The 23,892-nt window shown below is 36.4% G+C and overlaps 2 protein-coding genes across 2 annotated transcripts in view; both read left to right on the top strand.

The window, feature by feature from the left end:
* Positions 1–23,892, top strand: part of IKZF3 (IKAROS family zinc finger 3) — a 90,650-nt gene that overhangs the window by 5,837 nt on the left and 60,921 nt on the right. Inside the window, exons 2-3 of the mRNA XM_015539151.2 lie at positions 19,235–19,288; positions 21,886–21,987. Of these exons, the coding sequence (XP_015394637.1) occupies positions 19,235–19,288; positions 21,886–21,987 (156 nt within the window). The remainder of the gene's footprint in view (positions 1–19,234; positions 19,289–21,885; positions 21,988–23,892) is intronic.
* LOC122233473 (ATP synthase subunit ATP5MJ, mitochondrial-like) lies at positions 2,844–5,211 on the top strand. Its single transcript, XM_042965697.1, has one exon. The coding sequence runs from the start codon at positions 4,487–4,489 to the stop codon at positions 4,667–4,669; it is 183 nt and encodes a 60-aa protein (XP_042821631.1). The 5' UTR covers positions 2,844–4,486; the 3' UTR covers positions 4,670–5,211.

Below are 23,892 nucleotides of genomic sequence, written 5' to 3'. Positions count from 1 at the left end.
ATTCCCTGTGTTTAATTAAGTACCTATAAAGGCTCAGGCTAAGGTGGTTGGGACATGCTTTTGTTATAGTGTAGTAACCAACTGCTCAATAACAAGAAAACACATCATGATTATATATTATAAATTTTTAAAATACTTATTGTAAGTGTTGGGGGTACTTCTTGTCTTATTTTTATGTTCAGAGTTAAAGAATGTGAAGAATTGTTAAATATTTTGAGTGATTCAACTTTGAAACAAAGATAGTTTAAAAACTATTCTGAAATACAGGTGCCTGGGTGGCTCAGTCACTTAATCATCTGACTCTTGATCTCAGCTCTAGTCTTGATCTCAGGGTCATAAATTCAAGCCCTGTGCTGGGCTCTGTGCTGCGTGTGAAGCCTACTAGGCAAACAAACAAACAAACTCTCCTGAAATAATAAGGTGAAACTCTTGCAAGTGGTAACAGTTTTTATATATATGCATCTTCATTTTTTTCATATTGACAAGACAAAATATAGAATAATGTATGTGTTGATGCTGATATAAAGCTGTAAGTTTCATCCATATCTATAGATTTTTAGTTTTTATTAAAAGGCATATTGTTCTCATTGTTTGACCTTTTGGTAATTATTACATATTTGAACTTACTATACTGTATACTAAGATACTCCTCTATGTATTTTATGTATGGCAATCTCTGTAAGATTTCATTTGAAAAATGAAGTCTCTCTTCAAAAACAATTTTAAAAACTCCTGGGGTAGAAATAGATGCTTTTTAACTAAGTAGTCTCTGGAAGCCAGTATTGTCTAAGATTCAGCAAGTTCTGTAAGTTGTGATTGTTAGAAATTAAACTCCTTTTCCCTTGGTTCTACAACTTCCTTTGTTAAGGCTAAGCTTCCTAACTTCATTTTGGTGCTGTGGATGTTATGTTGTACCATTCAAACCTTGAGAAATAGTTGGCCCATTGGGCTGCATGAGATATTTGTCTAAAGTAGTTGTGTGCCAGTGGATTCAAGGGGACCAAATGAGAGAAGTTATTTGTAACTGGTGTAAACCACCGATTTGCTACCTGTCTTGGTTTGAGAATTATTTCAGCAGGACAAAAGACTTTATGGACCATCCTAACCAACACACTTCTGCTTACTACCATAAAAACAAAATTCAGTGGGTGAACGATTTAGGATGAGTCATTATTTTAACATTTTTCATGCATTGTAGAAATAAGATTGTGAGCTTGTTTGATAAACAGTAATTCAGTATAAGATAGACGCTTGGCATTTGTGAATATAACCTGTTGTTTTGACTCTTTGTGAGTGATCCTGAAGGAATACAATAATATGTGGAAATTTGTAAATGTTAGGGCTTTTGTAAAGGTTTAAATAGGATAATGTATATAAAAGTCCTATCTCACCTTTTTTTGCACATTTTTTAATTGGGTTTTCTTTTTTCTTACTGATTTGAAGAAGTTATTTATATATCCTACTTGGTTTTTTTAAATTTAATTTATTTTTTTAATTTACATCCAAGTTAGTTAGCATATAGTGCAACAATGATTTCAGGAGTAGATTCCTTAATGCCCCTTACCCATTTAGCCCATCCCCCCTCCCACAACCCCTCCAGTAACACTCTGTGTGTTCTCCATATTTAAGAGTCTCTTATGTTTTGTCCCCTCCCTGTTTTTATATTATTTTTGCTTCCCTTATGTTCATCTGTTTTGCATCTTAAAGTCCTCATATGAGTGAAGTCATAGGATATTTGTCTTTCTCTGACTGACTAATTTCACTTAGCATAATACCCTCCAGTTCCATCCACATAGTTGCAAATGGCAAGATTTCATTCTTTTTCATCCTGAGTAATACCCCATTGTATATATAAACCAAATCTTTAACCATTCACCAGTTGATGGACATTTGGGCTCTTTCCATACTTCAGCTATTGTTGATAGTGATGCTGTAAACATTGGGGTGCACATGCCCCTTCGAAACAGCACATCTGTATCCCTTGGATAAATACCTAGTAGTGCAATTGCTGGGTCGTAGGGTAGTTCTATTTTTAATTTTTTGAGGAAACTCCATACTGTTTTCCAGAGTGGCTGCACCAGTTTGCATTCCCACCAGCAGTGCGAAAGAGATCCTCTTTCTCCGCATCCTCACCAACATCTGTTGTTGCCTGAGTTGTTAGTGTTAGCCATTCTGACAGGTGTGTGGTGGTATCTCATGGTGGTTTCGATTTGTATTTCCCTGATGATGAGTGATGTTGAGCATTTTTCATGTGTCGGTTGGCCATCTGGATGTCTTCCTTGGAGAAGTGTCTATTCATGTCTTTTGCCCATTTCTTCACTGGATTATTTATTTTTTGGGTGTTGAGTTTGATAAGTTCTTTATAGATTTTGGATACTAACCCTTTATCTGATATGTCGTTTGCAAATATCTTCTCCCATTCTGTAGGTTGCCTTTTAGCTTTGCTGATTATTTCCTTTGCTGTGCAGAAGCTTTTTATTTTGATGAGGTCCCAGTAGTTCATTTTTGCTTTTGTTTCCCTTGCCTCCCTTCTTACTCTTGCTTCCAGAGTAAGAAGTTGCTGCAGCCAAGGTCAAAGAGGTTTATGCCTGCTTTTTCCAAGAGGATTTTGGTGGCTTCCTGTCTTACATTTAGGTCTTTCATCCATTTTGAGTTTATTTTTGTGTATGGTGTAAGAAAGTGGTCCAGGTTCATTTTTCTGCATGTCACTGTCCAGTTTTTCCAGCACCAGTTGCTGAAGAGACTGTCTTTATTCCATTGGGTATTCTTTCCTGCTTTGTCAAAGATTGGTTGGCCATACATTTGTGGGTCCATTTCTGGGTTCTCTATTCTGTTCCATTGATCTGAGTGTCTGTTCTTGTGCCATCTACCTCAAATTTAAATTAGTAGGACTGAGAGACCAGAACACACAAGTATATAGTTTATGTGTTATCCTAGCCAACAGCCCCAATGCACATCTCAATAAAAGAAATTTGGAGATTCTCAAAGGACTCCACAGTTTTCCATTGCAGACATCAATGACCTAATATAGTCCTGTTTGCCCCAAACCTAAGAAAACCTGGAGAATTTTTACAGGTAATCTAATTTAGGGATGGAGACATACTCTGTATAATGGGACACATAATGATTTTAAAAAGTTGATATTAAGAATTAATGTAATGGCTCTTAGATCTTGTAGCTAGTACTCTATACAATGACACTGATGATTATATGATGGCTCCTTGGGATATTCCATGGTCATGCTCACAGTTAAATAAGAATTTGGATAAGACACAAAAACAGGAAAAAAATTGTTTTTATCAACAGAATGCCCTTGTGTCCAAAAATCTTATGTGGGACAGATGCAAGTGTGATGTTCCAGTTAAGAGGAGGGAGAAGGCAAGAGACTACTGCTAGGCCTACCTAGCTGCTGGCCCTTTCCTTCTCCTGACACAGATGAGCACCTGTGGCAGCCCTCTGGAACCCTGGAGTTCCATAGAACACATTTTGAAAACTATCCATTCAGACTGTTAACATGTTTTTTTCTGGGGTAATCCTGTATATAGACTTGCCTCCTTCAATCCATCCATTTTGAGGATTGCTGCCAGAATGATCTTCCTAAAATATCAAGTCACTCCCCTACTGAAAAAACCATTTTAAGGATTTCTTAGTAAGACATTTAAGATAATCCACAATGTAGCTTCAATATGCCTTGTCAGAGATAACGTCTGTCCTCTAATGTTATGCTGGACTGCTTAGTATTCCCTGAACATGCATTACTTTTCCTAACTCCCTATTTTTCTAATGTTGTTCAAACCCAACAAGTCCAAAAATTAACTCATTGTCTGTCTCTCCAATCCAAACCAACTTCTCCTGATTTCTCAACACTGTTAATAGCACCACAATCCCATTGAAATCCTCATTCATCCATTATGTTCCATCACAAATGCCATTCCTTTTAGGAAGCCATTCTTCATTCCAGGTTGGAATTTATCCCTTTTTCTGAAACTTAGTAACATTTTATGTCTAATGACTGCCAGAACCTAACTCCATTTTATGTATAAACATGAAGTATTTTTGGATGGTTTTAATACAGCCTAAGTTGTCTAGCAATGCAACTACTATATAAATGAAGAGAAGATGATTCTTTGTTATGTTGAGAGCCAAGACTCTTTTGCCATTATTGATGCAACCTGTATCCTTCTGCATTTTTAGCCCTTACATTCATGGTGACTCTACAAATATATCTGACTACAGTAATATTATGTTTTCTAGAATGATTGTGCTGGGATATTTACATATTGAAAGACAAATTATTTTGTTATTTTTTTATCTTTATATGACAGTTGGGGCTTTATTAAAAAAACTCACATGTGTGGATAGGTTATATTTAATTCATGATGATAAAAGAGGTATTACAAAATATTTTTTCTAAAAGGGGGACACTTCTTTCTGAGTCATTGACTGTGTGCATCAGAGTGGTCTGAGCTGGGGGTCTGTCACCAAGATGCTTCAAAGCCTTTTTAAAAATGTTTGGGTCCCCATGAAGCCCTACTATACCCAAGTGTACCAGGAGATTTGGGTAGGAATGGAGTTGATGGGCTTCATTGTTTATAAAATCGGGATTGATTATAAAAGAAATAAAGCTTTGAAAACTTTGAGTCCTGCACTTGCTTGTGGTCATCATTAACCAGGTTTACTTGGAATACACATCAGCTGGAACGTCAGTCTGTCTATAAATCTCAGTAAGTTAGTTCTGTGCTCTGTTGGATAGAAACGTGAAACATCGCTGTACACTTGTAGACATGTTGTTTCCTTTGTGGCATGAATAGATGTAACTGTGAGATGCAAAAAATAAAAAATAAAAAATAAAAATAAAAGGAAGACACTTGGCCTTGATAGATTAGGTTGAGAATCTTTCTAAGTTTACTGTACTACAAGAGAACAGCCACAGCCTAAATAAGATAATGTTTATGAAAATCATCTTGTATAGTACTAGACACAAAGTTGAGGTCTAGCAAATGTTTATTTTAGTTCATAAATCATTTACAGGTATCCTTTAGACCCTTGCCAATCTAAATATAATCTGTGGACCAGCATCAGCAACATCTGGCAGTTGTTACAAATGCAGAATCTTAGGCCAGACTTGCTGAATTAAAATCTGCATTTTAACAAGGTTCCTAGGGAATTCTTGTGCATATTGAAATCTTATCAGCCTTGGGGCGCCTGGGTGGCTCAGTCGGTTAAGCGGCCAACTTCGGCTCAGGTCATGATCTCACGGTCCGTGGGTTCGAGCCCCGCATCGGGCTCTGTGCTGACAGCTCAGAGCCTGGAGCCTGTTTCGGATTCTGTGTCTCCCTCTCTCTGACCCTCCCCCATTCATGCTCTGTCTCTCTCTGTCTCAAAAATAAATAAACGTTAAAAAAAAAAATTTGAAATCTTATCAGCCTTGCCCACAGTTTGAAAAGTGTCAATGTAGCTTATCATCACTCTCATAGCACATGTTTGATTAGTAGTGGATCGTCTTTATATATGTATTTGGAATATATATTTTATTTAATTGCTGATTTTATTTTTTAAAAACATTTTTTACTGTTTATTTTTGAGAGAGAGAGAGAGAGAGAGAGCAAGTGGAGGAGGGGCAGAGAGAGGAAGAGAGAGAATCTGAAGCAGGCTGTGTGCTGACAGCAGTGAGCCTGATGTGGGGCTCAAACTCACAGACCGCGAGATCATGACCTGGGCCGAAGTCAGATGCTCAACTGACTGAGCCACCCAGGCACCCCTAAATGCTGATTTTAAAAGATAGTTGAACAATGAAAGCTTTAGAGCATTTATTTTTTTTACTTATATTGTCATACATTTGTGACACAACCTAATCCAAAAATCAGAAATCTTCATTCATTCTTCATTTAAAAAATATTTATTGAATGCCTATTATGTGCCACATATGCAAAATATTGGCATTACAGTAGTAAACAAGACAGGCAATGCTTTTGCTGACACTGAATTTAGAGTCAGGTAAGGAAGACAGGCCCCCAACAAGTAAATAACAAATGAAATAATTAAAATACTAAGTGCTGTGAAGGAAATAAAAAGAGTGCTAATATGGAGATTAATGGTGAGGGACAGAGTTGGTAAACTCTTTTTTGGTTAGAGATAGAGATTTGGTCATCTTCAGCACATAGATGATATTTAATGCCATTAGAATGGATGGGATCACCTAAAGAGAGAATGTATTGTATGAAGGGGGCCCAGGATTGAGCCTTGAGAAACATCTAACTTAAGTGGTCAGATAGAGGAGGAAGAGCCAGCAAAAGAGAAAGAGCAGCTAGCAAGACAGGAGGAAAACCAGCAGAGCATGGTGTAATGGAATTCAAGAGTTGGGAGTGTTTCATGAAGGAGTAGGTGGTCAGCTATGTTCAATGTTGCAGAAAAATCAAGTAAAGTGAGGACAAAAAGTGTGAGTTGGTTTTGGCAACATAAAACTTGCTAAGTGACCTTAACAAAAGTGGTTTTTGTGGAGTGGTGGGGATGGAGGGAACAGAGGAAGTAGAAACATTAATACAGACTATTTTCCCCAGAAATTAGCTAGGAGGTGAGGCAGAGAAATAAGTGGGCATGTTGCTGGAGAGAAATGTGGATCAAGAGATTTTGTTTGTTTTGTTTTCCAAAGACTAATAACACTTAAACCATCTGTAATATATATATATATATATATATATATCAAGCACCAAAATTAAAACAAATCTTGAAATCTCAATTCTCAGGGAAGTTTGGTTGGAGTATTAGCTATCACTGAAAATATCTTTATATATACTTGACACATAACATTTAAATACATTTCCTCACCATGAGAATTTTTAAGATATATGCTGCCCTTTTTAGTGGATGGTTGGTATAGATATAATCTGTATTCTGTAGAAGAATCATGAGAAACCCTTGAAAGTCACTTTTTTCAAAAGCGGGAAGATAGTATTATAATTGCATCGCTAAGGTTTGTGATTTTAGATATTTGAAAATGTTTGAGTGTTCAATAGATTTTTTTAAATTAAGGAATAAAAAGAAGAATAAAAAATAAGGAATAACTTATGCAGTGAAGTGCACATCTTATGTTATATAGCTTGATTAATTTTTACCTATATACACACCTTCCTGATCGAGATATGGAACATTTGCATCACCCTGAAGGTTCCCTTGCTCTCATTTAAAATTGGTATCAGCACTTTTCCCCATTTAAACATTATTCATACTTCTATCATCATAGTTCAGTTTTCCTATTCTTGATTTCCATATAAGTGGAATCATATAGTACATGATTTTTTGGTATCTGGCTTCTTTTGCTCAACATACTTTTTGAGATCCACTCATATTGTTACATTTATTAGTAGTTTATTTTATTTTGTTATTAAAAGGTGTAAATATACCACAATTTGCTCATTCTACTCTTAATGGACATTTGATTGTTTCCAGTATTTGTCTATATTATGAACATTCATATGCATGTCTTTTTGGTGGACATAAACATTTATTTCTCTTGGATATAGATCTAGGGCTAGCATTTCTGGGTCATAGGTTAGGTGTATACTTAGCTTTGATACATACTGACAAATAGTTTCCAAAGTGGTTGGACCAGTTTACCATCTCTCTAGCAATATTGGAGAGTTCTAGTTGTTTCACATTTTACCAACGCTTGTTATTATCAGTTGTTTTTTTTAATCTTAGCCATTCTTGTGGGTGTGTAATGGTATTAAATTGTGTTTTAATTTGCATTTTTCTGATGAATAATGATGTTGAATACCTTTTCATATGTTTATTGGCCATTTAGATATCCTCATTCCTGAAGTTTTGTAAGCCTTCTGTATATTTTTTTAAGTTGGGTTGTTTATATTTTTTCTTATTGATTTTGTAGGCATTTAAAACATATTTTAGGGGCACCTGGGTGGCTCAGTCAGTTAGGCGGCCAGCTCTTGATTTCGGCTCAGGTCATCATCTCATGGTTCGTGAAATCCATCCCTGCGTCAAGCTCTGTGCTGATAGTACAGAGCCTGCTTGGGATTTTCTGTCTCCCTCTCTGTATCCCTCTCTCTCTCAAAAATAAATAAATAAACATTAAAAAAATATTTTAGATGGGGTGCCTGGGTGGCTCAGTTGGTTAAGCATCTGATTTTGGCTCAGGTCATGATCTCACTGCTTGTGAGTTTGAGCCCCGCATCAGGCTCTGTGCTAACAGCTCAGAGCCTGGAGCCTGCTTCAGATTCTGTGTCTCCCTCTCTCTCTGTCCCTCCCCTGCTTGTGCTCTGTCTCTCTCTCTTTCTCTTTCTCAAAAATAAACATTAAAAAATTTAATAAAAAATAAAATAAAATAATATTTTAGAAACATGTATTTTGTCAGATGTGTATTGCAAATTTTTTCTTCCAGTTTGTAACTTGCTTATTTTCTTAATCTATTTGATAAATAGATTTTTTTTAACTTTAACTAAGACTAATATATTAAATTTTTGGGGGGAGGATTGAGTGCCTCTCACATCCTGTTTAGAAATACTTGCCTACTCTAAGACCATAAAAATATTCTCCTGAGTTTTCCTCTAGAAATTTGATTGCTTTAGCTTTCACATTTAGGTTTATTACCCACTTTAATGATTCTGGTTTTTCAAATTTTTATTTGAATTCCAGTTAGTTAGTGTATAGTGTAATATTGGTTTCAGGAGTAGAATTTAGTGATTCATCACTTACATATAACATCCAGTGCTCATCATAACAAGTGCTGTCCTTAATACCCATCACCCATCTAGCCCATCCCCACCTCCCTCCATCAACCCTTAGTTTGTTCTCTATCATTAGGAGTCTCTTATGGTTTGCTTCCCTCTCTCTGTCTTTTTCCTCCTTTCCCATATGTTCATTTGTTTTGTTGATTCTGTTTTTGACCCCAATTATTTTATAACAGAAACTAGACATTTTGCAATTAAAATGAAAATCTTACTTGGAGAATGTTGGATTCAATCATTTTAACACAAACATGTAAAAAAAAATTTAATGTTTATTTTTGAGAGAGAGACAGAGACAGAACTTGAGCAGGAAGGGGCAGAAAGAGATGGAGACACAGAATCCAAAGCAGGCTCCAGGTTCTGAGCTGTCAGCACAGAGCCTGATGAGGGGCTTGAACCCACAAGCTGTGAGATCATGAACTGAGCCGGACACTTAGCTGACTGAGCCACCCAGGTACCCCTAACATATTTTTTTAAGTAGCAATGACATGAAATACCATTCTTCCTTTTCTCTATATATATTCATTTGGTGGCATGTGATATCTGTGGCAAAATGAATATGTGTTTATTTTTCTACAACTTTAGAGTAATTGACCTTCCAAGGAAAATAACACTAGATATTGAATTTGCTGTTTTAGACCTGTAACCAACAGTCTATAATTTCCTCATTAGACATTTAATCTAGTTGGGAAATAGGATATTTTATTAAAAAAGAATAAGGTAGGAAAAACTGGAATGGTGATGTGGGCTGTATTTGATCTGGTGTCCTTAGAGAAGTAATCTTGATATTTATTTATTTTTTATTTTTTTAATGTTTATTTATTTGGGGGAGACAGAGAGACAGAGAGACAGAGTGCAAGCAGGGGAGGGGCAGAAAGAGAGGGAAGCACAGAATCCGAAGCAGGCTCCAGGCTCTGAGCTGTTTGCATAGAGCCCCATGCGGGGGTCGAACCTACAAAGCGCAGGATCATGAACCTGGGCTGAAGTCAGATGCTTAACCAACTGAGCCACCCAGGCACCCAGTAATCTTGATATTTCTTAACCTTTACCTTAGTCCAAGGTAGAAGAAGGAAAGGAAGTATTTCATGACATGAAAGGAAGTATTCCTCATGAGAGTAGAGGAATTACTCTCATTTTATATCTTCCTTTCCCCTCAATCATAGTCAACTGAAGTGTTTGAAATTATTAGGTCTGAAATCTTTTCTAGTTTTGGCCTTCTTCTAAAATCTGTAATCTATATAGGAAATCACTTTAAACATTATTTAAATTTTTTGAAACAAAAGGGAAATTCAAGACATGAATCCTGCTTCTTAATGTGTCACTGACATTGTACCCTTAGACAATTACGTGACTTTATATTTTTTGTCTTTCTTTGTGTCTTGAATTTTGTCTGTATAATGGGGAGATAATAAATGCCATTGCACCTGTTTATCTTCCAGAGATGCTATGAGATAATATGAAATCTTCATTTGTACTACTGGGCTAAGTGGTTGATGTCACATTTTTGGAGAACCACAAGCAAACAAAACCAGGTTCAGAAGAAAGCTCTAACCATGAGTGAGAGTGTTAGCATCTGAGTGATAACTTATCCTGTATGTTTCCAGAGAGCTGAACTTGGACCTGAAATGTACATTTCAGGAAATTTGAGTTCAGCTATCTATATTTAAGGAGGAACTTTTTTTTAACCATTAGAGCTTTTCTGAAATGGCAAGGAATAACATTCTATATTATTGGAAGTGTGTAAGCAGAGGCTGTGCAACCCAAATAGGGGGGTATTGGAGGAAATTCAGGTAGCAGAGGAAGAAGAGGTAAGATAGCTAAGATATCCACTCCAATTCTTATATTTTAATTTCATTAGGTTATAAGGATCATTTTTCATTAAACAGAACTATTCTTGGGGAGCCTGGGTCAGTTAGGCATCCAACTCTGATTTCAGCTCAGGTCATGGACTCACATGGTTTGTGAGATCAATCCCCCCATTGGGCTTCATGCTGACAGCACATGGGCCTTCTTGGGATTCTCTCTCCCTCTTTCTTTGCCTCTCCCCCGCTCACCCACGTGCTTGTGCTGCCTCTCTCTTTCTCTCAAAAATAAATAAATAAACTAAAAAGCATAACTAATCCTGTGTGGTAAGATTCCAGGAATGATTATACCTGGTAGTATTAAGAGAATTAGAGAAAGACCTTTCAGAAATAGTAGCTCACCCTTCTGTTGCCGCATTTATAGTACTAAGTGTTAATTTTGTTATTGTCGAACACATTTTTGTAGTCAATGACTCAGTTTCCTAAGCTTTTAGTTAAAAAAATTAAAAGTGGACCTTTTAGAGAAGAGAAAGCTTTTTTGTTTTTTTTTTAAGAGGCATGAGGATAGGGGAGTCAGTTTACCGTTATGAAGATAAAAAGGAGTGTCAACACTCAGAGACAGTTTTCTGGCAGTTGTCAGGGACCAATGCTACAGGCAGCTGTCGCACTTGGTACAGGATTCTTTCTAAAATTTGACATTTTGCTCTCCTTTAGCACCTACACTTCCTACCAGGAAAACAGAATAGTGAATAAAATCTGATCTCTGAAACTAAGAATAGAATTTTGTTAGCTGATATTCTTCATTGAATGTCAGTTACTTAATAGTATCAAAATAAAGGCAAGTTTACAACCACTTGAGTTAAAAATATGGTTACAAATTCTGTTGCTAATGAAAATATTTGGTTTTGTTCATAGATAATTTATTTTAGAGTTAAGAAGTAAAAACCTTCACACGTGAACTTTGATGAAATCTCTATTAACCAGACTGCTGCCATTTCCAAGTTTAAATTTTATTTGTTATCTACCCCCTTTCATTTAGCAGTGCGTAAAATGCTAGAATCTCTGAGAAAAATCTTAGTATCTTTTTTTATTTTTGAATGTTTATTTATTTTTGAAGGAGAGAGAGAGAGACAGAGCATGAGCAGGGAAGGAGAAGAGAGAAAGGGAAACAAGAACCCAAAGTGGGCTCCAGGCTCTGCGCTGTCAGCACAGAGCCCAATGCGTGTCTCAAACTCACAAATCATGAGATCATGACCTGAGCCAAAGTCAGACACTTAACCAACTGAGCCACCCAGGTGCCCCCAAAAATCTTAGTATCTTAACAAAAATTCTAACTAGTGAAATTGTTTTAAATGGCATCTTCGCCAATGAAAAGAGAATCTGAAGGAATAAAAACAAATTGGAAACTGTCATTTCTCAGCAAACATATGATGAAGGCTTGATTTCAATACTGGTAGAAAACAATTTGAGATTGCTAGTAAAGCTTTGAGACTCTGGAGTACTTGGAAAGCTACAGAAGAAATAACCTTTAATTTTCCAGTCAAATTAGTTTGTCAGCCATCTCAGTAATAGAATAGATATAATTTTTATAACGTTTGTTATTTAAAGGTCAAGGGAAAACACTAACGATTTAATTAAAACATATGAGGAGATTGGTTATTTAGTTGTAGGAAGGGCAGGAGGACAAATGATATGAAAAGAGTGTTTGCTAGGGTTTTCTGCTAGATTATAATTTTGGCTTTTAAATGAGATAAGAAAATTGGTTTTATCAAACGATACCAAAAAAATCCTAATGGAAATATGATGCTAAGTATATTTGTGCACATACATGTGAGTATGCTTTAAAATATTTTATCTGGATGTTTGGCATCATGTGGTGTTTTATTTTATTTTATTTTATTTTACCCTCCAAAAAAGTCACATTAATGTTTCAGTCAGTATGGAAGGTGTTGTCTAGATGCTTTATATCGTTGATTACTACATTAATGAAAACTACAACTTTTTCCTGAAATTCCAACTATAGGAATTTTGGAAATATTGATAGAAGATTGCCATTGTTAAATTGTTTCCTGGTATAATATCTTTGATTTTTTCTTGGTATTTAATTTTTATATGTGGTTTGATTTATTTTTTTCCTGATCCAGAGTTTTAGTGTTTGTTTTAAAGAAATAGCTTTGCAGTGGTATCCCAAGCAACAGCAGGATATTCTAAAATCTAGAGCAGTGCCATTCAGTAGAACTTTCTGTGATGATGGAAAGGTTCCTTGTCTATGCTGTCCAGTATAGTAACCACTAGCCGCATGTTCTGTTGAGTACTTGAAATGTGGGTGGTGGAACTGAGAAACTAAATTTTTAATTTTAATTAATTTACGTTTAAAGTTAAATCGCCACATGTGGCTGGTGGCTACTGTATTGGATGATACAGTATTAGTATTAGTAATAGATCTAGAGCATGGCTTGGTAAACTTTTCTGTAAATGACAAGATAGTGACTTTTATAGGCTTTGTGAGTCATATAGTCCCTGTTGCAACTTTTCAGCTATGTACTCCATTGGAGTACAGAAGCAGCCATAGACAACACGTAAATGAATGAGTTTGGCTGTGTGCCAATAAAACTTTATTTTTGGATACTGAAATTTGAATTTCATATAATTTTCCAGGGGCATGAAACAGTATTCTGATTGTTTTATCCATTTAGAAATGTAAAAACCACTCTTATTTCCCATGCTATACAAAAACAGGTGGTAAGCTGTAGTTTGCAGAACTTTGATCTAGAGTGTCTATAAGGATCAATAATAGAGGTATAAAAATTCATGTGTTCATTCAATAAATATTTATTGAGTGCCCATAATGGTTGGGCACTATTTTGGGACCTGAAGATACAGCAAAATAGTAATAAAAAATACAGACAACATTCCTGTTGTCATGAACTTACATTCTGTTAGAGGGAGATAGGTTAAAAAAATAACAAATATATGTGTATATATGTCAGGTGGTGACAATGAAGAAATTTTATGAAGAAAAATAAGGCAGGGTAAGAGAAAAGAAAGTGACAATGGAGGATGACATTTTATTTTTTTTAATTTTTAATTAAGTTAAAAATTTTAATTTTAGTAGAGTTAACACAGTGTTATATTACTTTCAGATGTACAATATGGTGACTCAACAATTCTATACATTACTTAATGTTCATCATGATAAGTGTACTCTTAATCCCCATCACCTGTTTCACCCTCCCCCCTCCCCCAACAGAGGATGATGTTTTTGTATAGGATAGTTAGGTAAAGCTTGTTTGGTAAGGTGGTTTTTGAGCACACATCTGAATGAAGAGAGGAAACTGGCCACATGGTGATCTGGGGGAAGAGCATTCTGGTCAGAAGGAAAGGTAAATGAAAAGGTCTTGAGGCAGGAGTATGATTTACCTATTCAAGTAACAGGAGAGATGTAGAAAATGAGGAGACTTATATTTAAACAAAATTAACACACTCTGGGATTCTTCTATCATCTGCACCAGTTATGATAAACATTGGTACAGGAAACTATATTTCAAAAGCAATACAGGGACCCTTCATTCTTAACTTTCTAGAGCATTCTTTTGGAAAATATTGTAAAGCTATGTTGACTGCCAACATATTAAAAAGATGGCAGTAATTTAACATTAAAAATATTTATATTTCAAATAGAAAAATTTTGAAGCGTTTTTTTTTTGTACTGAAGTGTAAAGAAATTACAAAATGACCCATTAAAAACTGGAAAGTTTTACTGTACTTAGAAATATTTAACAGGTTTCTGGTCTTCAGTTGGAATTCCTTTCACTGTCTGTCTACTACTGGGCTTCATCATTTTATAAGGACCTTTGATTTCAGGTGCAAAAAATGTACTTCAATTTCTTTTGTCCTGTGTTTTAAATATTTTTTACTACCCAAGAAGAATATCCATGTAGCCTGATAATAGATGGTTTTAATGTTTCCTTCAAGTTCTGAATGCTAAGGTAGTCAGAATCTCCTTTTTCTCTTAGAAACTGTACTCATTTGTTTCTGGTGTTATTTGTAGCACACAAAGGCCACTTGAAAAAATATTGAGAGCTATTTAAATGTCATTGTCAGGGGGTTTAAAAGGTTCAGGGGCTGGGACCTTTTTCCTTTAGGTCACCAAATTAAAAGCCATCTTGCTCTGTAGTAAGTAAAGAATATTTTCACATGAAGGTTGTTTATGTGAAACCTTTGAGCTAGTTTTTTTTCTTTTCTTTTTTTTTTTTCCTGTTAAGAATCCCTTTAGTGTGCAGGTTAAAAGTTTCACATTTAGCTTTTTTTTAAACTTAAAAAAATACTATCAAACTTACAGAGAAGTTGCGATATAGTACAAAATTTTTTTTTCAGAAGCTTTGAGAATAGGTTGCTGACACAGTGCCCTATAATCCTTGAATACTTTAACGTACTAAAGTATACTTCTTCTATATAACCACAAAACAACGTCCAAATCGGGAAATTAACACTGATACATTACTACCATTTAATCCTCAGACCCATTCAGATTTGTCCATTTGTTTCTGCAGTGTTATTTATTGCAGGAGGATTCAGCTCACAATCACACATTGTATTTAGTTGTCAAGTCTCTTCACTCTCCTCAGTCTGGAACAGTTTCTTAGTTCCTCAGTCTTTCATGACTTGACACTTTTGAGGATTACAAGCCAGTTATTTTGTAAACTATTCCTCAGTTAGAGTTCATTTTCTCATGGTTAGATTCATGTTATGTGTTTTGGCAGCAATATCATAGAAGTGATGCTGTGTTCGGATGGCACATAATTTTCATTTGTCGTGTTACTGATGATGATCACTTTGTTCAATTACCATGGTGTCTACCAAGTTGTTTACTATGTGGTTGCTCTTTTCATCTTTGTAATAATAGGTATTTTGGAAGAAACACTTTGAAACTGTATAAATACTCCATTCATCATCTGACTTTCATTTTATTTACTTATTAATGTCAATTTGGACTCATGAATTTGTTTTTTTTTTCAATGAGTTATAATCCAATACCATCATTTTTATTTTGATACTTCCCTGTCTCAGATTTGGCCAGTGGAAACCCCTTCAAGATAATGTCTATATCCTCTAATATATCCTCTTCATTCTGTAGGCACTTCCATGCTTTGTGACACAACAAAATGTTCCAGACCCATTATGTACTTTTCCCTGCCCAAACCCTAGAATAAGCCATTTCTCCAAGAAGCCTGGATCCTTTAAATGGAGAATGATATTTAGAAATTAATATCTGGGGGCACCTGGGTGGCTCAGTCAGTGGAGTGTCCAACTCTCGGTTTTGGCTCAAGTCATGATCTCGCAGTTCATGAAATTGAGCCCCGCATCAGGTTCTGCACACTGACAGTGTGGAGCTTGCTTGGGATTCTCTCTCCCTCTCTCTGTCCCTCCCCACACATGCTTGCATGCTCTTTCTCAAAAAAAAAAAAAAAATTAAAAAAATTTAGAAGTTAATATCTGGATGCTAGAAGTTGGTGTAGTGTTACCACTCCCAGGTGCTCTCAGTGGACAGGGCTAGGGATTATATGTATGTATATCCATACATACACGTAGACATCTATATTTTATATTTATTTATGTAGAGTAGAAGCCATGCATTCACACCAGTACCTTCATTTCCAGTACAGTACCACAGGCTTCCATATTTGTAACTCCCTTCTCTGACAGAGAAAAACCCGGCTCTTATTACCTTATTGTAGTCACTTATTTGATCAATCCTCCTTTATATAACCAATCATCCATTGCCACTACCATCCCTTCATCAGCACAGATGCTTTCCTTGCCTCGTTTGGGTTCTTACATCCTGTACCATAGCCACTATGCTATTGGACACCCTTTTCAACTGCTCAGGCTCTGACACCTCCATGTAAAACTATACCTAGTAAGTGGATCCCTTCTTCACCCCTCTCAAGTTCTGAACTTTGCACTGGAGTGCTCCTGTGCATAGAAGCTCTCCCCACTGTCCCCACGTGGGTACCTTGCTCACACCCATTTAGGCTCTGAAAACCCACACCAGACCACCTCTATGTACAAATGTCCTATTCACTATGCTCAGGCTCTGATTCATACTAGGCTATCCCTTATCTTGGATACCCTTTTTATCCCTCTTGGACTCCAGCACTGCACATGAGGCAATTCTCCAGCCTGAATGCCCTCTTTAGCCTACTCATGCTCTGATTTACATGCTGTCTGCCATGTAGAATCCCTCCTTACTTCATTCAGACTTCCCACTCCATATAGTCATACTCTCACACAGCCTGCCTTGGGCTGCTTCCATTCCTTACATGGACATTCTTCTTCCACATCTTGGGTTTTGACACCCCATACTAGGGTGCCCCTTTGCTTATTTAAAAAATATGTGTATTGGGGCGCCTGGGGGGCTCGGTCAGTTAAGCGTCCGACTTCGGCTCAGGTCATGATCTCACGGTCCGTGAGTTCAAGCCCCACGTCGGGCTCTGTGCTGACAGCTCAGAGCCTGGAGCCTGTTTCAGATTCTGTGTCTCCCTCTCTCTCTGCCCCTCCCCTGTTCATGCTCTGTCTCTCTGTCTCAAAAATAAATAAACGTTAAAAAAAATTTTTTTTAAAAATGTGTATTTTCCCTGCCTTTATGCTTTGGCACTATCATCTAATGGATAATATGTCAAAAATTTAAAATTAGAATGTAAGCAGAGTAACTATATTTTTCAAGACAAAAATTGAAATAAGACTAGATAATAGTATAGAATATTTGAAATTAATACTATCCTGAACAGTTTTGGGTATATGATCATTATTAAAATAAGGAACAAAGAAGATTTTCTAGCAATGGAGTGATAGATTCTGAACAAAATATGAAAAAATCTATTACCTGAAGGCATAGGAAAATGACAAAAACAACCTGCTTTTATGGTTCTTTGTTTTAACTCAAGGGTTGGCATCAATTTTAGCCTTGGGGTGACCAAAACTTGAGTAGATAATCCATAGTTATACTGACTTAAAAAGTCATAGCAGCCACAGCAGCTGGGAAGGAAGGAGGGAAATCCTGGTGTGAAAAAGGCAGAGAGGGATTTTTTATCTATAAATTTTCTGGCTAATCCAGATCTCTAGCTGATTCTTGAACCACACATATATGGGTCATGCTCTGAGCAGCCCATCTGAGGCTAAAATATTGAACAGAGATTTATGCCTCTCCAAGACCAACCAATTTCCCTGAGACTGTGAAAGTTCTCTGTTCTGGAAAAACCCTCAATCCCAGGCATTCTGGGACATTTGGTTACCTTCAGTGCTGCTCACTATAATGAAACAAAATTCAAGTTTGAACCTATGTAAGTTAACTGCATGCTTTAAAAAGCAAAGTGAACAAAGAAAAAAAACTTCCTATACTATTCAGAGGAACATAACAGAACCCACAAATTCTGTAACATATCATTTATAATGTCCAGGGTACAATCCAAAATTATTAAGTCATATGAAGAAGCAGGAAAATGTAACCCATACTCAAGATAAAAGGAAGTCAATGGTAACTGACTCCAAGATGACATAGGTATTGGAATTGGAAGGCAAGAATCTTAAATAGTTATGCTAATTATGCTCAAAGATGTAAAGGAAAATATGCTTGTAATGAATTAACAAATAGGAAATCTTGGCAGAGAAACTATGACAAAAGAACAAAATGGAAATCTGAGAACTAAAAATTATAATATCTGAAATAGAAAACTCATTGGACAGACTTAACAACAAATCAAGATGACAGAAGAAAGAGTAAGTGCATTTGAAGGTATATCAATGAAAGTATTCAATCTGAACAACAGAGAAAATAAAACATTGGGGTTGGGGAAGAACAGAGCCTCAGGGGAATTGGGGAAATATTAAAAAGTCTAACATATATGCAGTTGAAGTCCTAGAAGGAAAGGAGCAAGAGGATGGAGAAGAAAAACTATTTGAAGAAATAATAACTGAAAATTTCTCAAGTTTAGTGAAAAACATAATTTTACAGAAGCTCAGTGAGAGAGAGGGCCAAGTGGGATAAATTCAAATAAAATCATATGTAGGCATATCATAGTCAAACTGCAGAAAACCAAAGGTAAAGGGAAAATCTGGAAAGCATTCAGAGAAAAAGAATACATTGTATATAGGAAAGCAATAATACAACTATCACTGACTTCTCATCAGAAACAATAGAGCCTAGAAGGTAGTAGAGTGTCATCTTTAAAGTGCTGGAAGAAAACTGTCAACCCAGAATTCTGTATCAAGTAAAAATATCCTTTAAAATTGAAGGCAAAATAAAGATATTTCCAAATAAATGTAAACTAAGAAAAGTTGTCACTCACATAGTTGCATTACTAGAAATGCTAAGGGAAGCTCTTTTGACTGAAGAGAGATAATACCAGATGGGAACTCAAGTCTTCAGGAAAAAAAAGAAAAGTACTAGAAATGTTAAGTATAAAGTTCTAATTTTTTTCCTCTTAATCTCTTTACAATACAATTGCTGTGTAAATAATTCCTTTTATTCTCCTTGAGGTACTTTTTAGGGAGGGTAGAGGAAAAGAACAGTCCTGCTCTGAAGGGGAAATCTGCTAAAGCTTCCAAAATAATATCCTTATTAAATTTAGAATCCTCAAATCTGAAAAAAAATTAAGTAGCTAATATTTATAATCCTTTTCTTTTCAGATATAAAACCAAATGTGGAACTGAAAAGCACTCAGGAACAGCCTGTGCCCACAGGTAACATCAGGTCTTTCCTTTCTAGAAATATACCTTTACTGAAATTACCAAAGAAAGATAAATATTCTGATTATAGTAAAAATGCTATAGAAATGTGTTGGGAAAAAACATAGTTGTCTCTTTCTGATACAAAAATAACTCATCCATTTACATTATATAAATTATTTGGCATCATAGGGCCAAACTTAATGTTGATCACTGTTTTTTTTTTCCTTTTAATTATTTTTAACTGACTAGTTTAAATAAAAGCAGTTTTTGTTGACCAATGTAGTAGCTTATGTTTCATCAGCTTGTGCTTTTCACTCTAGATAGTGGTCAGCAAAATTTTTGTGAATGGCAAGATAGTAAATATTTTAGACTTTGTGGGCAATATAGGATCTCTGTCACATATTCCTCTTTATGTTTTTTGCAACCTTTTAAAAATGTACAAACCATTCCTACTTCCTGGGCCCATATAAAAACAAGCCATTGCTTGTGGCTCTCAGGCCATAGTTTGCTGACTCCTGCTCCAGAATAAACTAGAGACATTTAAAATAATCTATTTCCTAAAAATAACTTCCATGTTTCCTAGATTGATTAACCCACTTTGTTTGGATCATAATTTGTGCTACATTACAAAATTAACCACTGGAGTACCTTTTTGTTATTATCAATTATAACCTTATATTTTAATTGAACCAGGACCTCATGTTAGTTGTTCAGGTGTGCACTTTATGTTAATCATTTTAAGCTTGAGAAAAGTGAACTACTATTTAGAACAGTGTCTTATTGTTCATAGAGTACATGTTACAATATGCAGAAGTTAGGAGCTTAATGTGTTTATAAATCAAAACATGAGTCCATGATAACCATATTTTCAGCATCTGTTAGTCATGGATTTTATGAAATATGTTTCTATTTTACTCCTGTATTCCAGCACAAGTCCTGCTCCATCTGTTCGGTCACTGGTGAGCTGGAAGGAATACCACTGCAGAGTTTCTAGTCACTTCCCCTATTTCACCTAGCGTAAATGCCACAGGATTCAGTTTCTTTGACTATTTGTTGTATGTAGTAGGTACTCAATAAATATTTTATAAACATTAGAAAGGAGTTTGATAGAGGGACACCTGGGTCTCTCAGTCAGTTAAGCATCCAATTTTGGCTCAGGTCATGATCTCACGGTTCGTAGGTTCAAGCCCCATGTCGGGCTCTGTGCTGATGGCTCGTAGCCTGGAGCCTGCTTTGGATTCCAAGTCTCCCTCTCTCTCTGCCCCTCCACTGCTCATGCTCTGTCTCTCTTTCTCTCAAAATAATAAATTAACGTTAAAAAAAAGAAAAGAGGGGCGCCTGGGTGGCTCAGTCGGTTAAGCGTCTGACTTCGGCTCAGGTCATGATCTTGCGGTCCGTGGGTTCGAGCCCCGCGTCGGGCTCTGTGCTGACAGCTCAGAGCTTGGAGCCTGTTTCAGCTTCTGTGTCTCCCTCTTTCTCTGACCCTCCCCTGTTCATGCTCTCTATCTCAAAAATAAATAAATGTTAAAAAAAAATTTAAGCCACCTGGGTGGCTTGGTCGGTTAAGCGTCCGACTTCGGCTCAGGTCATGATCTCACGGTCTGTGAGTTCAAGCCCCGCGTCGGGCTCTGTGCTGACCGCTCAGAGCCTGGAGCCTGTTTCAGATTCTGTGTCTCCCTCTCTCTCTGCCCCTCCCCTGTTCATGCTCTGTCTCTCTCTGTCTCAAAAATAAATAAACATTTAAAAAAAAAATTTAAAAAAGAAAAGAGTTTGAAAATGAATAAGTTTTTAGTTTATTTCTTTTGTTAATATCTTTTTAAGCTACTATGCTTGTACATGAAATAATACACCACATTGTTCCTTTTTTCTAATGTCTAATAATATCAATATTTATTGTACAAAAGTATATTTCTGTTAAACTTGATTTTTAACAAGTTTGCTGTTTATTTAAGCATGCTTTTATTATGTCTGCTCCCTTTCACTTGTGAACTCACATAATACTTTGTATTTCCCTTACTCTCTTGTCTGAGTCTGCATTATACTTATGATCTTGTCTTAATCTATATCTGCCAATTATAAGCTCCTTGAGGATAGGAATTATTACTTATTCATATCTATAGCCTTGTCAGCATTTAGTAAATGTTCAAAGAAATAAAGGAACCTGAGGGCCAATATGTTTTCCACAGAATCACATTTATAATGTGAACAGAAAAGGAAAATAGGATTTGATATACAGTTGCATATGGGTTTCCTTTTAGGAAAGCATCTTCCCAAATCAGATTATGCCAGTATTTTTGAGCTCAGTATTTCCCATCACTACACAAATACTTCTTGGTCATAAATAACAACAGCATCCTACTGAATATTGTGAGACATATCAAAAGAGAGAGAATTTCTGTCAGGAAGGAATATGAATACATTTTAACTCAGGTGCACCCTGGGCATATTTCTAAACCTCAAGAGTTATCACATATATTCCACTTGGTGTATATATGAAAGAATTCTGTCTATCATTGAGATATTGTGCTGAAATGGGAGTCTACTTAATACATGTTTATAAAAACTCTTTAAAATTTGACTGAATAGTTAAAATTCTTTTTATCTCCTAGAAGGTCCAGTGATTTTGAATGACTACGATTTAACCAAACCTCATGAAACAGAAAATGCAGACAGTGTGGAAGGCCCAACCAATGAAGATGAAGATATAGGAGGTGAGCCATTGAGTACAGACTAAAAATGGTTATAGATATGGTTGAGGCTAAATATGTGGAAGAAATCAGAAACTTGCATTTGTGGGTTGAGTTGAAAGTAATTTTTGTTCATTTTACGAATATTAATATTTAATAATTTGCTAAAGGGTATCAGCAAACTTTGAGAATTTAAGGTGCTTATTCAGTATTCAAGTTATACTAACTTCATTTCTAAAATGTTTATTTGACTCTTTTCTGTTGTAAAAATAATACATGTTCATTATAGAAATTGTGGGGTATTTCCCAACACCAACAACCAATTCTCCAATTCTTCAGAGAATAACTGGGTGTCCCACAATTCCATTAAATTCTCATACTAACTCCTGGAATTAGCAAAGAACCCACATGTTAAAGGCTCAGTCCCACAAGACTGTCCTCACTTTAGACACCAGTTGAAACTACCAGTCTCCATGTTACCTACATTTCTGTCCAGGTTGGCTACAAATGCAGGATTTTCCACACCCACCCTCCTCAGGTTTGATAAGTTGCTAGAATGACTCAGAGAATTTAGGAAAGTGCTTTACTATTACTAGTTTATCATAACGGATACAATTCAAGAACAGCCAAATGGAAGAAATGCATAAGGCAAAGTATGTTTAAGACTTTTTATAGAGCTCAATCTTCAGAACCTACCCAGTGCCCCCCTATCACTTTGTCTTTCTGGTGATGAACCCATCCTGACTAGGGCCCTTACCCTAAGTCGCCTCATTAGCAGAAACTTAGGTGTGATTGAAAAGAGATTATTATAAATAACAAAAGATACTCCTATCGCTCAGGAAGATTCCAAGGTTTGGGAGGACTCTTGTGCCAGGAACCTGGGACAAAGACCAAATATATTTTTGTATTTTACCATAGGCCACCCACTGGTCTTTGAGCACGAATCTCTTGTAACAAAGGATCATAGGGGCGCCTGGGTGGCTTAGTCCATTAAGCATCCAACTTCGGCTCAGGTCATGATCTCGTGGTTTGTGAGTTCGAGCCCCACACCGGGCTCTGTGCTGACAGCTCAGAGCCTGGTGCTTGCTTCAGATTCTGTGTCTCTCTCTCTCTCTGCCCCTCGCCTGCTCACTTTCAAAAATAAATAAAACACTAAAAATTTTTTTACAAAATGATCGTAAAAGTCAAGATCCTGGCACATTACTACAGTCACATTCAGTCATTAATAATTATTCTGGTTGAAAATGTCTCCCAGGGTGAGGTCACTCAGGTTTACAGCCTTCCATTTGATTTTGTCAGGTTCCAAAAACAGGAATGGTCTCAGCAATGTATGGCTTCACCTTTTCAGCATCTGGTATAATTGAACTGAGAGACAATATTTACAAGTTTCTTGTTCTGAGCCTCTCTTGGCATTTTAATATAATACTGCATTTCCTTCATTATATAATCCATTGATTGATTCCTTTACCCTCAGCTACTATTCCTTCTTCTCTTCATCTACCTGAACTTTTCCACTTTTGGAAGGAACATGAGGTTTAGCTGCTGTGCTGGTCTAGATTGCAGGCAGCAATACTAGTGTAGCAAGTGCCTCCCCCTCAATCCACTCCTGTTCATATAGGGTAGAGTTACTTAGGTACAGAACTAGCAGGCTATTTTTGCCACTAGCAGTATAGCTGCAGTCACTGTTAACCTCAGTTTTGCCAAATGGAGTGAAGGCACAACCTACCCTATCAGGCCTTTAGGAATTCTGACATAAAGGTTTAACACTGTAGCTACTTAGGACGTGTGGGTGGCCCAGTCGGTTAAGTGTCCAACTTCGGCTCAGGTCATGATCTCACGGTTCATGAGTTTGAGCCCCGCATCAGGCGATGTGCTGATAGCTCAGAGCCTGGAGCCTGCTTCGGATTCTGTATCTCCGTCTCTGTCTCT

The sequence above is a fragment of the Panthera tigris genome, chromosome E1, assembly GCF_018350195.1.
Source record: "Panthera tigris isolate Pti1 chromosome E1, P.tigris_Pti1_mat1.1, whole genome shotgun sequence".
Classification (NCBI taxonomy): Eukaryota; Metazoa; Chordata; class Mammalia; order Carnivora; family Felidae; genus Panthera; species Panthera tigris.
The sequence above is the reverse complement of the archived record's forward strand: the minus strand, read 5'-3'. Positions and strand labels throughout refer to the sequence as shown.

Bases quoted from the DNA above. Each gene is read 5' to 3' on its own strand.
- LOC122233473 (XM_042965697.1), top strand. From the start codon at position 4,487: ATGCTTCAAAGCCTTTTTAAAAATGTTTGGGTCCCCATGAAGCCCTAC.